The sequence below is a fragment of the Carcharhinus amblyrhynchos genome, chromosome 1 (assembly GCF_965287045.1).
Source record: "Carcharhinus amblyrhynchos chromosome 1, sCarAmb.v2.hapA, whole genome shotgun sequence".
Lineage (NCBI taxonomy): Eukaryota > Metazoa > Chordata > Chondrichthyes > Carcharhiniformes > Carcharhinidae > Carcharhinus > Carcharhinus amblyrhynchos.
Window position 1 is genome coordinate 143,643,038 of NC_137324.1, and position 15,078 is coordinate 143,658,115.

A 15,078-nucleotide genomic window follows, 5' to 3' on the forward strand; every position below is an offset into this window, starting at 1 on the left:
CATAACATCTTAAAATGTAATGAGTTAGTCATTTTCCTAGGTACTTCTGTGCAGAAATCACGTTCGTTGTGCCGCGCCCTTTTCCATCTGATTTTAACCTAAGTATCAAATGCATAATTGAACCAAAATAAAGCAGGGACGCTCAATGATGAAAAGTTGTTAAATGCTTGGCCAGGTAAGGTGCATCGTCCGCCTAAACATCATCATGGAGATCTTAATAGATAAAAAATGTATGATAAAATATGTTGATAATATAGTAAAGACTCTGAATCCATCGTGGTAACACTATTAATGACTCGACAGCGAGGAATATTTCCACTGGTTTAAACTTTGTATATCTCAATTACTAGGAATGTGAGTGTAAAAAAACCTCTATGATAAGTTAAACATTGATTACTTAATGCTGCAGTCAACCAATTCATCTTCCAATTATAACAGTCACAACTGAGAAAATATTATAATTTTTGATCTCAGATGTATTATCAATGATGGGAGGAATCCTGGAAAAGGAACACTTCGGAAGGTTGGCCAACAAAGCTAAGCTTCATTATTGATGCAGGAATGTGATGCTTTGTCCATGTGAACAGTTCCAAATAACTGTGAAGCTTATCTTCAATAAAAGTATGTTTTTGTGCGACTGTAATCTGGTGTCACGTTGGCCTTAAGGTATGAAATATGAATAAATGGCGCCGTATCAATAACACAAGTTAATATGAATTTATTGGTAGATGTCTGAAAACTGTAAGTATTAATGCTATGGTTAATAAATGGCGCGTTGCTGATGATAAAGACGAGTATGACATTGTCAACAGATTAATTAGAAGTATAGACGTCTGAAGGACCTTTGCTCATTGTATTTTTCACTAACGGATACGATGCTTTATAATTTAAAGTAAGCCTTTCTAATGGAGGTGTTAATATGTAGATCGGCCATGATAACATTCAAATGAATAGGACAAGCAAAAACATTCTGAAAAAGATGGACGCCTAATGAATCCGAGTGAAATCCTTTCTGGATTGGTGGGGAGGAATGTTCATGTGTTCGGTCAATGATCGGTGATGTTCGTGTGTTCGGATTTATTAAGAATCAAGACATGTCTCTCTCTGGCAGCGTGGCTGTGCTGAGAGGTGATGCTGGGTAAAGCGCAGTGCTAAAACTGCTTTTCACATATTCCTTCTGCTGCTGCTGCTTGCTGCTTTTCAACCGAGAGAGACAGCGTTTGCCAACGAGGTGTTTATTGTTTTTTTTCTGTATTTTCTTCTCCCCTTTCGTGAAACGGCGTTATGCAAAGGATCTGAGTCTTGCCACAAATCCTGAAAAGGGAAGGATTATATCGTGCTTGCAGTTTTTTTTCGGCAATGCAAAAGATTATGCAGCATATATCCGTCTTCCTGGTTTCTTGGTTTTGCGGACTGGCGCTGGGTGCCTCTTCTCCCACCAGTGTACAAATAGGTGAGTTATCTTTAAGCAAACCAACCCTAATTGGGAAACAAACGACAAATCCCTCTTTTTCTGATATCCGAAATGTTCTAATTCTATTGATCGTTTCTGCTTTTCTGCAATCGCTGTCATTAAATGTTTGACTTGACAGTGGTAGAATTTTTTAAAACTTTACCAATGGAGATTCTTAAATCGCTTAATATCTCAGCCTCCACGATTTCAATATAAATATGTTTGCACCACTGACTTAATTCCATTTTAATCACAGAGCAAAATTGCGTTGCTGCACAATTTAAGATTCCTTCAATGAATTACAGTCCGGATAAAAACAATTGTTGTTCCTCTGTTACAGGAGGGCTATTCCCAAGAGGGGCAGATCAGGAATACAGCGCCTTTCGTTTAGGAATTTTTCAACATAATTCGCATGAACTGAGGCTGACGCCCCATGTTGACAATTTGGAGGTGGCAAACAGCTTCGCCATAACCAATGCGTGTAAGTATTCATTCTAACCGAGGCAGGGTACTTTCAGGTGTATTGGAATGCTCAGGTCCCTCAGCATGAGAAGGGACAGCTCATCTCGCGTTTTATTTGAATGTTAATCTGCCTGAACTTGATGACTGGCTGGATGTTGTATGTCTGTGCTTTTACCGTGTAACGTCTGGGGAAAGTAGTGTTGTGAGCATTGAAGGTCGCATTTAGAGAGAAAAAAAATCACACGCTCATTCCAATCGCCGGTTGCAAACCTAGTGCGTGGTGAACTCGAAGTGTTATATAATTTGTTGTATCTCAAATGGCAGTCGGTTTGGAACAGGATGACAGTGGTCGCCAGCACTGTATCACCTATGTGAATCACATCCCAATTAAATGAACCAGTGTCACAATAACCAAGGAACGACTGAGTTTCTAGCGGGTTATTAAATCGGAAGGATTTAATTGTCAACCAATCTCGGTATACTAATGTTAACTTTTTTTAAAAAAAACCTAACATTGACGCCGATATCATTTATTGTAACTTTCTAAAGTCACAAAAAGAGGTCACATCAGTGATCCACTGCTGACGTCATAGCACTGCAGTGGTATAACCAGCATTTAGTCCATTGAGTCTGTATTCATCAGAGTTAGTCTCTCAATCTGTCTGAGTGGCTGTCTGTAACACGGATTTTTAATAGAAAAGGGAGAGTTAGTTGTACCCTCCCGAATAAGAACTGTGACTCAGACATTGTTTTTTTTTAAAAATAGGGTATCTTGTTTGATAGATTGATGGGAGGGGGTGCGTACATTTCACTGCACCACATTAGCACATAGCATCATAAAAAGAGCTACATAAGCATCTCTTACAGTTACTGAGTCGACGCTCCGCGGTGTTATTACAAACCACTGTGCTTATTACATATGAACCCTTAAGTCGCGTCCCATATGTGCATTTTGACTGGCTTTGTGTCGAGTTTGTTGGTGGTTCCGTGTGGCTTTGATGTGCAATTATCTAAATGGATGCTGGGCTGGCTGAGAACGACTGGCTGGATGCGATGTTGTCTCTTTTTTCGTGAGGCTGCAGGAACTAAATTGACTTAATTTAGGTGCATTTGAGAAATAACAACCAGTCTAGAGTCAAAAGCTAAAAGCAGGAGCTCGGGAATGGTGTCCTGATTGGAATTTGAACAATGCGATTTCAAACAGTCGCTACATTTTTTAAAAAATGAGCCACCTTGCTCCGAACGCATGTTTCTGATTATATAATCGAGGCAGCTTTTTTAGAAATTGGTTTGTGAAAGCGAAGATTGATGGCTACTGCTGATGTTCAGTGTATTCCTGCTGTTCTTAGATTTCAGCGGGGAGGAGGGAGAGTGGTGTCGTTATTACAACGCTTATGCCAGTTACAAATAAATACATCTTGGATCGTGGAACTGAAATTCTAAGACAAGCGCTCTCTTATTTGCAATAAAGAATCGGTTGCGTCGGAACTGGATGATTGTAAGGTGTGCGGAGGCGTTCGGTAATTTCGCAGCGCCCGGGAATAAAACATTTCTACAGATCTGTGTTCCTGCTGTCATTTCAAATGACACGGTGTATGTATGTTGGAGGGGATTATGAATATTAATGCGACACAGCTAGTTCTCTGCACAGCATGAGTTCCTTTTTACTGTTGTGGCTAACGTTAATTGGGCTTTAGCAAAGCATCCGATGTACGTCATGGTTATCTGAGGGTTTGGGAAGGAGATGGGGACTGAAATCAGTAGAGACAAAACCCTTCTCATCACTAACCCTGCTTCTCTCACACATGTCAGTCCGTGCCATTCATTTTGGAGCTGATTGAAGTTTCAACTGTCCTTCCAGGGGTGTTTTGTTTCGTTTTATTAATAAATCGTACAAGTCACGTTGATACGATTGGCTCAGTGTAAGATTAATATACAGGTTGGCCACGAACACTGTCTTCACTTGTCACATTTTAGCCAGGTGGAGATTTCATTCATTCTGGCCCAAGGTCCAATAGCAAAGAGAAAATCCTCACTCATAAAATGGCTGGTCTCCGGTGCGAATTTAACTCGGTGCAAATTAGTACATTACATATTAACCGGATCCCATTGCAAAAATTCCCAATTCCTTGCTTTGAAAAATAAACTGCCGGCCTTGAAGGGAGTTTAAGCGTAGTGCATCATTGGCTTTAGGTCGCCGGCAATTTTGAGACTTTTCCATTAGGTAGTTAGGCGTGGGATCTAAATAATGCCAGGATTCATTGATTTGATCAGATGTACCGCGGAGGCATCAATTCCTGCATTATCAGTCACTCCCCATTGGGAGAGTTGAGTTGCAGAGGGCGCAGTGTGTTCACTTACCGCCAGGGGGAAGGCTGGGATCAAGAGAAAATAACTGAATTTTACAATTTTAGGCCATTCTGCCCAGCACATCTGTGCTGGAGTTTTAAGCCCTACCTGATCATCCTTCTACCTTGTCCGTCTTTTTAAAATACCTGAGAACTTGCAGACAACTTAAGCTCAAATTTAGCATAGGCATATTGAATGTGGAGTTTTGTTTCTTTGTCACAAAGGCATTTTTTAAACTAAAATTTTCAATGTTATTTTTGGATGTTTGGATCCTTGATATGGAGCATTTTAAACAGCAGCACATTGCACTGGCTGAATCGGGCACTATCCGCTGGATTCAATGTCCATTTAGTGCCTACAGTTCTGCGAACGTTCCTAATACTAATAGATTTGATGTGACAAATATCGGTTTGCACGGATAATGAAATCATATCAATTATTAAGGGGAATCATTTCAACACTTAGAAGAAATTACAGAAGTGATTAAGGTGGATTAGTGCGCGTGTATACCTTTGGAGCAAATGGATCAAAGTTCCACACGGCAGCAAGTTTTGACGAATTTGGGCAAATCAAAGATCCGAGTGAGCCCGATTCAAACATCCACAAACAGGTTTTTAGTGGGGTTTACTAGAAAGCAAAAAGGAATGGGAACACTGACTATCGGAATCTGAAAATGCAGAGGCTGACGGTAGCACCGTTACCACTACCCAACTGGATCAGTTAATTTATCATGGACTGCTGATTCAATGGAGGACTGGCCTGGTCTGCACTATTTAGATACTTGCCGGGTAAATTCGTTGATCCGCCAGGGCAGCTTTGGCTGTTCTTAATTAATGATGTACAAGAAAAGCCATAGAACGACAGCAACATTTGAATCGAGGTCATTCTCGAGAACAGAGTACACCAATCATCTCATTAGTTATTGTCAGGTTATAATTTTGTTATGGTCCGTTTATGGGGAAGCCATGCAATAATCACGGTAAAGTCAGGGAAATCTTGTAAAAACCATGACCAATCACGGACAGTTCTTAATTATATCTGAAAATGATGCCTGGAAAATCAAACCACCCAAACAACTGGGAGAGAATAGCGGGATTCATGAATTTCGTGCATCTGCCAAGAGCCAATTGTTAAACATTTTTTCTCTCAACGTTTATTGTTTCTTCCTCTTCTCCTTCCCCAACCAGGTTATGTGAATATGACACATAAACCAAAACAATTGCACCTAATTGTCCATTGTTTTCTGTGAAGGGAGTCCAGAGTGGTGGTAGACAGAATGAGTGCTCGCATTTTCAGGTTTAACAGCACCACCTGAGCCTGGTTTGGTTGAGTCAGATTGAGCAGGATTGTGGACTGAGGTAGGTTATGACTGGAGGTGAGGTGCTGCTGGAGCTCCACTCCTAAGGCAAGCCAAGAGTGACTTCCCTTGACATCAAGGCACCATTTAATTGAGTGTAACATCAAGGAATCCAAGCAGAATTGATATCAATGGGAATTGTAGGGAAAATGATTGTAGTCATATCTCAAACAAAGGAACATGGTTGTGGTTATTGGAGGCTGGTCACCTCAGGCCCTGCTGCAAAAGTTCCTCAGTGTAGTGACCTAGCCTCAGCTGCTTCATCAATGACCTTCCCTCCAAGATGATGATGGAAGTGGAGCAGTTTGCTGAGGCGTTACAGTGTCCAGTGTGATTTTGTCCTTCTCAGATACTGAAGCATGCAGCAAGACCTGGGCAACGTTCTAGTTTAGGCTCATAAGTGGCAAGTAATATTCGCACCACAAACATGTCAGGCAATAACCATTTCCAATAAGAGAGAATCTAACTGTCTTCCTTTGACATTCAATGTCATTACTATCATTCCGCGATCAACATCGTTAAGGGTCACCATTGACCAGGAACTAAACTGGGCCGGCCAGTTTAAATAACAGGAGAACAAGGCAGATCAGAAGCTGGGAATTCTGAAGGAAGTAATTCATCTGTTAACCCCTCAAAACAAAGAACAGCACAGTACAGGCACATTACCTTTGGCCCTCCAAGTCTGCGCCGATCATGATGCCTGCCTAAACTAAAACTATATGCACTTACAGAGTGTGTATCCTTCCATTCTCATCCTATTCATGTATTCATCTAGTTGCCCCTTAAATGCCACGATTGTACCTGCTCCCACCATCTCCCAGACAGTGTGTTCCAGACATTCACCATCCTCAGAATAAAAAAAACTTGCCTCATCTTTAAACTTTTCCCCATGCACCTTAAACCTATGTCCCCTAGTACTTGACTTTTCTACCCTAGGAAAGAGCATCTGACTATCCGCTCTGTCCATGCCACTCATAATCTTGTAAACCTCTATCAGGTCACCCCTCAACCTCCGTTGATCTAGTGAGAACAAACCGAGTTCTCCTCATAGTTAATACTCTCCAGACCAGGCAACATCCTGGTAAACCTCTTCTGTACTCTCTCCAAAGCATCCACATCCTTCTGGTAGTGTGGCGACTAGAATTGTACACAATATTCTAAATGAGGCCTATCTAAGGTTCTATACAGCTGCAGCATGACCTGGAATTTTTATATTCAATGCCCCAACGATGAAGGCAAGCATCTCTTACTTGCCACTTATGAATCCAAACTCGAATATCTTATCCACCTGCATTGCTACTTCTGGTGGCCAGTGGACATGTACAGTCAGTTGTCCCTGCCTGTCAATACTCCTAAAGGACGTAAGCTTGTCCACTATCTGGCGCAAATCAGGAAAGTGATGGATACTCTCTATTTACCTGAATGAATGCAGTTCCAACAACACTCAAGGTTGACAGCTTCTAGAACAAAGCAGCCTGCTTGATTGGTATGCTATTTACCAACTTAAACATTGACTCTGACCATCATCAGAACACAGTGAGTGCCATATGTAAGTTGCATGGCAGCAACTTACATAGGCTACTTCAACAAAACCTCCCAGATCATTGGCCGCTATCGCTTAGAAGGACAGCAGGAACACCATCAATTGCATATTCTTCTTCCATCCCTTCATTGCCGCTGGTCAAAATCCTGCAACTCCCTATTTAAAACATTGGCAGGCATACATTTATCACATAGATTGAGATGCTTCAAAAACATGTAGACAATTAAGGATGAGCAATAAATCTAGCCTCAGCAGATATGTATGCATCCTTTGCACAAGTCAAAAAATTCAGTGTGTTAAAGTGACTATCTATTTTGAAATTAGCTATAATTTGATTTCCCTTATTTGCCGATTGTCATTCCTTACAGAAGATCATTGTTTTATTATGAATTCAAATTTATCAGTTATAATTTTCCTGAAAATAATATTTTTCCAATATTTTTAATTAAAACATTAGGGAAGACAAGTGGTAACCTAATTCATAGTGGAGCATCACAATGATAAAATCAAAAACAACCCGCTGGAAAATCTCAGCATGTCTGATAGCATCTGTGGACTGAGAACTGAGCTAATGTTTTGAGTCTGGATGACTCTTCATCAGATATCTTGGATATGTCCTAATCTGTAACACAAGAGTAAATTTTATAGGCTGTTTCTCCAGAAGTGGAAAGGGCACTTAAGAATGTCACTACGTTCAAACTTTTGCAGCTTTCCATTTCACAGAATCACATATAGTGCACAAGAGGCTCTTTGTCTCATCAAGTCTGCACCAATTTATTTATTGATAACATTTTCTTTATTTCTCTCCATCTCTCTAAATTTACATTCAAAACCTCTCTCTAAAATGTGCTCAGACCCAGGACACACTTGTAGCTCAAGAAATAATGTCATAGAAAAAGTATATTGCACGAAAAACCAACTCCTGTGTTTGCTGTTATAAAAATTCTATACAAAATTAGATTGGAACCCTTACCACAACTGGACAAAACCCATGCAACAAAACTACCCTTTATATAGTAGTAAATCCATAAATTCGCTGAGAGTTTACAGGGCCCAGAATATTAATTTTGTTGGAACATTTTCATGATCAGATCCCAAAAAACAGAAACCCAGGAAAAACATTCCATTAGCAACTTTTACACTTTTTGAAAGATTTGATGGCATCTTTAGGGTGGTAGTTGTGGGAGCCCTCACAATATTTAAGAAGTAGTTAGATGATCACTTGAAATGCTGTAACATTCAACACAATGGGCCAAGCACCGGAAAATGGAATTTGGATAGATGCTTGATGGCCAGCGTGAACAAAATGGGCCGAAAGTCCTCTGACTCTTCAGGCATTAATGCCAGGAACATCCTACAGATATTCACTCCTATAGTGTGGGAAACAGAAAGTTCCACATTTCTTCAATAGAGGTTGCAGCTTTTAAGATTGAGAGTGGAGCTGATTAGAAAGAGAAAAGGAGTTTGTATTGCATCTAATTATGCCATACAGACCTGGACTAGTTGGTATAAGGACTGGGTAATAGAAGAGAAAGAAACACTTTCCAGCTCCAAGTCTGAACACAAAATTCATAATAGAAAAGCTACATTTGAAAAACAATGAAAATCCACGCACTGTGAATGAATGCAGTGGAAGCTCTCTAGTTTCCAGATTTATTGTCTATTTTTCAAGTTAACATGCAACTCTGTCTGTAGCATCTTTCCTAGATCTTTTTATAATTAACAGAATTCCTTCTCAGAAGTTATTTCCCACTTCAAGTCCCATCAAAATATGCAAGATAAATTTGCATGGATGTTTTCTTGATTCCACAATAGCTTTGGTGGAAGTGCCCTACAAAAACAGCATAAACAGCAGTAATGTGGCTTCTGCAGTGAACATAATTAGGACAGTGTGAGTTCTTTCTAACCTGCCCTAATGGTGTGGTTCAGCCTCAACTGTCAAGCAACTTCCACCAAATCATGGGGAATAATTAGGAGAACTGTCACAAAAATCCACCCTGGGGTTTAGTAATTACCAAGCTATGGATTTAGTAAATTCTCTGGCCGCTCTACCAGCTTGGATCATTCCTGTTGTTCTTGGAATCATAAAGTTGTAGGTTTAAGCCCCAATTCAATATTTGAGCATATCCAGTGCATTCTTGAGGCAGTGCTGCACTGTTTGAAGTCTCTTCTTTTGGATGAGATGTTAGACTAAAGCCCTGTCTTAACTGTTTCAATAGTTAAACTGATCACGTTTATGAGGAGGAAGTCAAGCATTTTCAAAGGTCCATGTCAAATTCTGTCCTCAATCAATGGGCCTTAAACAGAAGCCCAGTCATTCATCCCAATGCTGTTTTGTGGTTTGTGCTACATAAAAAATGTTGCAGTCCTTGCTAACACAACAATCATTGCATGCCACCCTAATTCATTTACAACATTTCAGTGAGATGGCAAGAGATGCCAGATAAATGTTTTTTGTGTAGTTGTCAATTAAGCCATAGGAAAAAAACACTTGAACAGGCTTAATCCCTCAGCGATTGGTCTCTTACATACAAATACCATGGCATTAAGTTCTTTGCTGATGTTTATACCTTTTGAATCATTTTATTTATAAATAAATCTGAACAGCGATTTAGCCTTTACAAGGTGATCCAGTAGTGTGAATGTTTTCTGTATTGAAATAGTGTTCCCATTTTAGTTCTGACACTCCTGTGAAGCATATTGGATCATTTTAAATGCAGCTTGTTATTACATATCTTCTCCAGCAGCATTTAACCATTAGTAGGGTTTAACTCTTTATCACAGAGAGTAAAAGATGTAGGTTTCAGTTCACTAAGACATAGGGCCAGAATTTTGAGGATTAGCTATAACAGTCGGATTGCCAGTCCACTTTTTACTTATCCAGGTTGGGGGGCTACACATTTCTGACCTACTCTTTTACCTCGGGACTGGTGAAAATGTGCAGTGAAGTTGTTTCCAAAGCTTTTCAATACAGGGCAGCAGGGTTGGGGAATGTAAAGCTATACCCTGTTTTTAAGGAACTAGCAGGTAAATTTAACTGTCCTTGGTTTTACTAAAACTGGTGTAAAGAAGCATATACAAGAGGAAGATTTAACAATAGTCCAGCCACAATATGAATATCGAAGGTCAGTTTTCCTGATTAGGGGAGATAGCAGGTTCACCATCATCAGTTAAATCAGCAGAAAATTTATGACCAGCCTGTTCAAATATCTTCTTCTAATGGTTGAATATATAATGATGAAACATCATCCTGTTTGTTCAGCAGGGCTTTTCCATTGACCTCCCTTGAGTCCAATGGATGACCTGTCCATCTGAGCTTCAGTGGAGCCTTTAAAGATACATTAGTTTGCCTTTATTGTTGAATACCATGAAAATATGATTGGAATCTGTTGATAATGGGACTCTATTGTTTTAGTGCAAGTGAAAGAAAACCAAAGGCTGGATCTTAATTTTCTAAAGTGTCTTTTCTAAAAAAAGAAAAATACAACTCATGGAGAAAATCAGAAAATGCTGGAAATACTCAGCAGTTAGACTGTATCTGCATAGAAAAAAACAGACTTCATGTTTCAGGTCAAACTTTTCATTAGAACTGGCCAATTCTAATGGTCACAATCTGAAAGATTAATCATTTCTCTATTTTTTTCAAATAGAGCAAAGCAAGATGAAGAAAAGATTGTTTTAAGATACAAAATAAATACAGATACCAGTATACACTGTAATGAGAAAGAATTGTCTTGAAGAGGGTGTAAAAATGTTTTACTGAGCTATAGAACTTTTGATACCCTTGGCTCTACAGCTGAAATCTCTTCAAAGCTTTTGGCTTTTGACGTCATCATCTCCAACTTTTGCTAATTCCATCTTACAGACAAAAGGTACTTCTGGAAAGGTGTCACATCAAACACTATTAGATTTTCCCTTTTCCAGTATAGTATGCCTTGTGGCACTCCATCTGTCAGCTCAACTGGGAGGTGACTAAAATACCTTATTGAGGCAATCCTAGAGGTGGCTTGAGGATTCAAGCTCATGACGTTAGATTGTCAGTCAAGAAGCTGACATTTTTATAAAATACAATTAAAACTGAAATTGATTTTACAACGATATTTATTTCAGTGCTCTATTGTCATTGGTTTTGTTAAAATAAAATGTTGTTGCAAATTTCCTCAAATATCTTAGGAAATTTAATCCATCCTATTCCTTTGCAACATTTCTGAGATTAAATTCAGAAAAATGTGCAAAAATGTTATATGAGAATGCACCTTTGTTTTAAGAAAACTACAATAGATAGACAATTGACAGAAATTTTGGACTCTGCTGAGGGACGCAAAGTACCAACATTGGCGGTTCCCAACACCATCCACCATATTAGAGGAAGCATGACTGGGCCTGGGAAGGTGTGCCACACCCACTTCCTCCAAGAGCCTTGTCACTTGACAGAAGTCCGTTTGGGAATTTCCAGTTAGCTTCCAGTTTTCCAACATGATTGAAGCAGTTTGATTGTTTGGAGGCGCCAACAGCAGCAGGCCAGAATGCCAACACTCCAGGCAGGTACACCAGCCTTCACTGTATGCCAGAGTGCAGGTGCAGTCAGAGGCCGCCCTGTAGTAATGTACCAACCCCTTCCCCTGACAGTGGTGGCCCTGCTGCTTTTTCTGTCTTTTTTTCTTATTTAAACAAAAGGTTAGCGAGAGGATGGCTCCTTGTTGAAGTGACCTCTCCGTTATTTACCTTTACTGTAGATAGCTGCTCTTTTCAAGCTGGAAGATCTCTAATAGACCCCCCAGCTTTCAGCATCCTCCTGCCACTCTTAATTAGAGAGGGAATCTGGACCCATGCCGATTAATGGAGCCCCTCTGTAAAAATGTTAGGTCGGTGATTGCTTTTCCCCAGGGCAGGTGTGGAACTTAAAAATATACCCAACTCCTTTTACTGCCCCAAAGCAAAATAATCAGCCAAATATTCCTGTAGAATAATGAATGGATGGGAACAATTTCACTAGACAATACTACAATAGAGGAGGCCAAATATTGATGTAATCTGTGTAAGGAATGAAGAGGATTTCCACAGAGTTTATCCTGCTTGCTGATTGTAACTTTGCAGAAGAGTCACAAGAAAATCCATAAATAAAGTGCAAATTTGCTGAAAGGCAGCATTTCACCATTGTGACTTGTTAGTTATTCTATTACACCGATCTTTAGCTCAAGTTCTTTGTGCATTTAAATGCTGTAAAGGCAAGCTAATGATGTTTCCTACATTACATCAGTTACTATACTTCAAATGTACTCCATTAGTTGTAAAGCATTTTGGAACATTTGATAGTTATGAAAGGTGCTATATAAATGCAAGTCTTTCTTTCTTCAACTGTGCAGAGAAGATAACAGGACATCCAGGACCTTGCTAAATGGACAGTGTGTCTCCTTAATCCAATTAGGTATATGGAGGCGCAGAAAGAAATATGGTGAATTGAAGTCTAGTTTAGTCCACGAGGGAACAAAAGATTAGATTAAGACACATTTTGTGGTGATTTCAGTTTCAATTATTCCTTTTCTGAGCTGAATTGACATTGCAGGAACATAACTGCTGATGTTAAAAAGTGTGTTAGAATAAGTGCTAATGAGGAGGTTGAGGAAAAGCTGCTGGTTTTAAGAGTTTACTAGCAAAGTGGCATGAATCATTCATCAACCTGTGACAATTAGCAGCTCGCAGGGTATTATTCCTAATTGCTGGTTGATTTACATACTAATAACAACAAACACCATTAAATTCACCATTATTTTGTTGGCTCAATGTATTTTCTGTTGAAATTTCAGTGGATGAGCAGGAGGAATACCTTTTGAAAATTTAATCCAGTTGTTTAGCTGACAGTTGGGTTACATTCCTTCATCTTTCTGTAGACTAGATACTTATTAGCTGAGTAGTTCTTACCACTAACGAGAAAAGTTATAATGAAACATTTTCAGTACTTTATCGGCAAAAGTCACTTTTCTTGAGTATAACCTGGGGTTTCTGAGAAAAAAACTTTTCATGTACAAGAAATTAAGAAATAGGATAATGTTGTCAGAATTGCTGTAAATTGCTATCAATTAGCTTATCGTCTGAGCTTTTGTCACATAAGTGAATACATATCATTCACTGACAAATAAAATCCTTTTTAAAAAAGTTATTTATTTCTGTGACATGTGGACTCATTGCTCTGAATAGTTGGAGCTTGTTATTGGTCCTCCCAAGTTTATCAACATCTTGACTGAGTGAAATTTATCAGTCCTTGTTTATACATAAGCTTTAAATGAGATCAATGTGTACGTTTACTGAACAAGGGGACTGAAGTTAGCTAATCAAATGAAGGGAGAGATCTGTTGTTGTTGATGGAAATGAATCCTGAGCTAATAGCTTTTGAATCTTCTCTGTTTCTGTAGACGTGCTACATTTGTGCTGTGTTTTCAGTATGTGATATTAATATAAAAATGAGATGACAGCCAACACTGAAATTTTATCTTCCTTCATAAACCATTTCTGCATTCATAATGAACCTGTCACAAATTTTCCCAACGTAATAAGATCTCGCTGTTTGTAATGCCAAAAATTGGACTGTTTTCACAAATACCTGGAGCAGACAGCTTGCCAGGAGTCAAACAATATGAATATCATCATGATCCTAGATCAGGCTCACAAGTTTTTGGCAGGATCCGGTTAGGGACCTGTCAGGTTTTGTCTGAAGTTGACAAAGATTCAAGACTCTTGTCAGGAGAATAAACCACAAGATTCCCTGGGTGTGGAACAAACAAAAATGAACTTTACAATACAAGATAAGAAAGATAAGCAGTTTACAATGTCTATCTTCTATTCCAACATTCAGCTTTAATGTAAGATTTACATGTGAATTAACAGACAAACCAAGGTTGAATGCAATGGTTTGCAGCATGGAGTGACTGACCTTCTGCTGCCCTCCTGGATCTTCAAGGCTTCTCCTAACCCCTCTTTACTTAACATCTGCTAATTGCATCCCTTTTCCTGCTTGTAGTCTCTCTTTCTGCTCATTTAATTTTAACATAACTGACGTCCTTCTGTCACTGTCCCTATCTGGGACTCGTCCTTTGAAACTTATCCATCACGACCTCTCCCCGTGCCCTCTCCCTTTACAACCACTCTCTTTGTGACCTTTTCCTGTCCCCTGCCTAAGACCCCAGTTTTCAGTTTGCTCCCAGCCACATGGCCTGGATTATTGGGCTGATTTTCTTTATGCACATGTGTGCCAGGCACAAAGCACTTAGACATTCAGAACTACGCTTCTGGTCTGCACATGAGCAGAAACTCTGAGCCTGTCGGAACCTGGACCTGGATATTAACAAAGCCATGAATACTTATTGAAGATAATACGGACACGGTGACTCCAAAACCTGTGACACCACATCTGGGAGTAATTGGCAAGAAGCAGCTGCCTGGGACCTATCAAAGTTCATTAGGTTCAAATTATCAGAAAGTGGCCCTTTTATTAAATGGCAGGTGCCCAGCCCCTGCTGGGTGCACCTGAGATGTGGTTTGCCGTGGAGCCACTTCTCTTACCCCCTTCACATGAAAAGATGATTCTATGCCATCTTTGTAAACTGACCAGTAAGAACAGTTCTTTTTATTTATAAATTTTCAGGTGTCCAACTTCAACCAAGGCTCAACCCACAGGATTACTTCCAAGCTGCCAAGGATTTCTAGTCCCTGGCTAGGAATGTTGGTAGTCCTGGCATTGCCAGCACTTGCCCTTGCGGCTCAGTCCCTTCCTATGCCATTGTCATCATTAAGGATTTTGATTTTCTAGCCCATGTATTGTGCATTTAAATGTACTCTTTTCTTATGGAATTAGTGGTATAATGATAAAGGTACAACTGCCAAAAGCCTTTTGACTGTGTTCATTTTCTGTTGATT

The 15,078-nt window shown here is 39.6% G+C and overlaps 1 protein-coding gene across 5 annotated transcripts in view; it reads left to right on the forward strand.

The window, feature by feature from the left end:
• Positions 1-539: 539 nt before the first annotated feature.
• Positions 540-15,078, forward strand: part of gria2b (glutamate receptor, ionotropic, AMPA 2b) — a 142,075-nt gene continuing 127,536 nt past the window's right edge. For 4 of the 5 annotated variants that reach the window (XM_080193466.1, XM_080193468.1, XM_080193464.1 and 1 more), the window contains exons 1-2: positions 1,082-1,453; positions 1,794-1,934. In XM_080193466.1, coding sequence (XP_080049592.1) covers positions 1,360-1,453; positions 1,794-1,934 — 235 coding nt within the window. In that variant the 5' untranslated portion in view covers positions 1,082-1,359. Of the gene's footprint in view, positions 667-1,081; positions 1,454-1,793; positions 1,935-15,078 lie in introns of those variants that run through there. The other variant, XM_080193465.1, reaches the window with a different exon arrangement.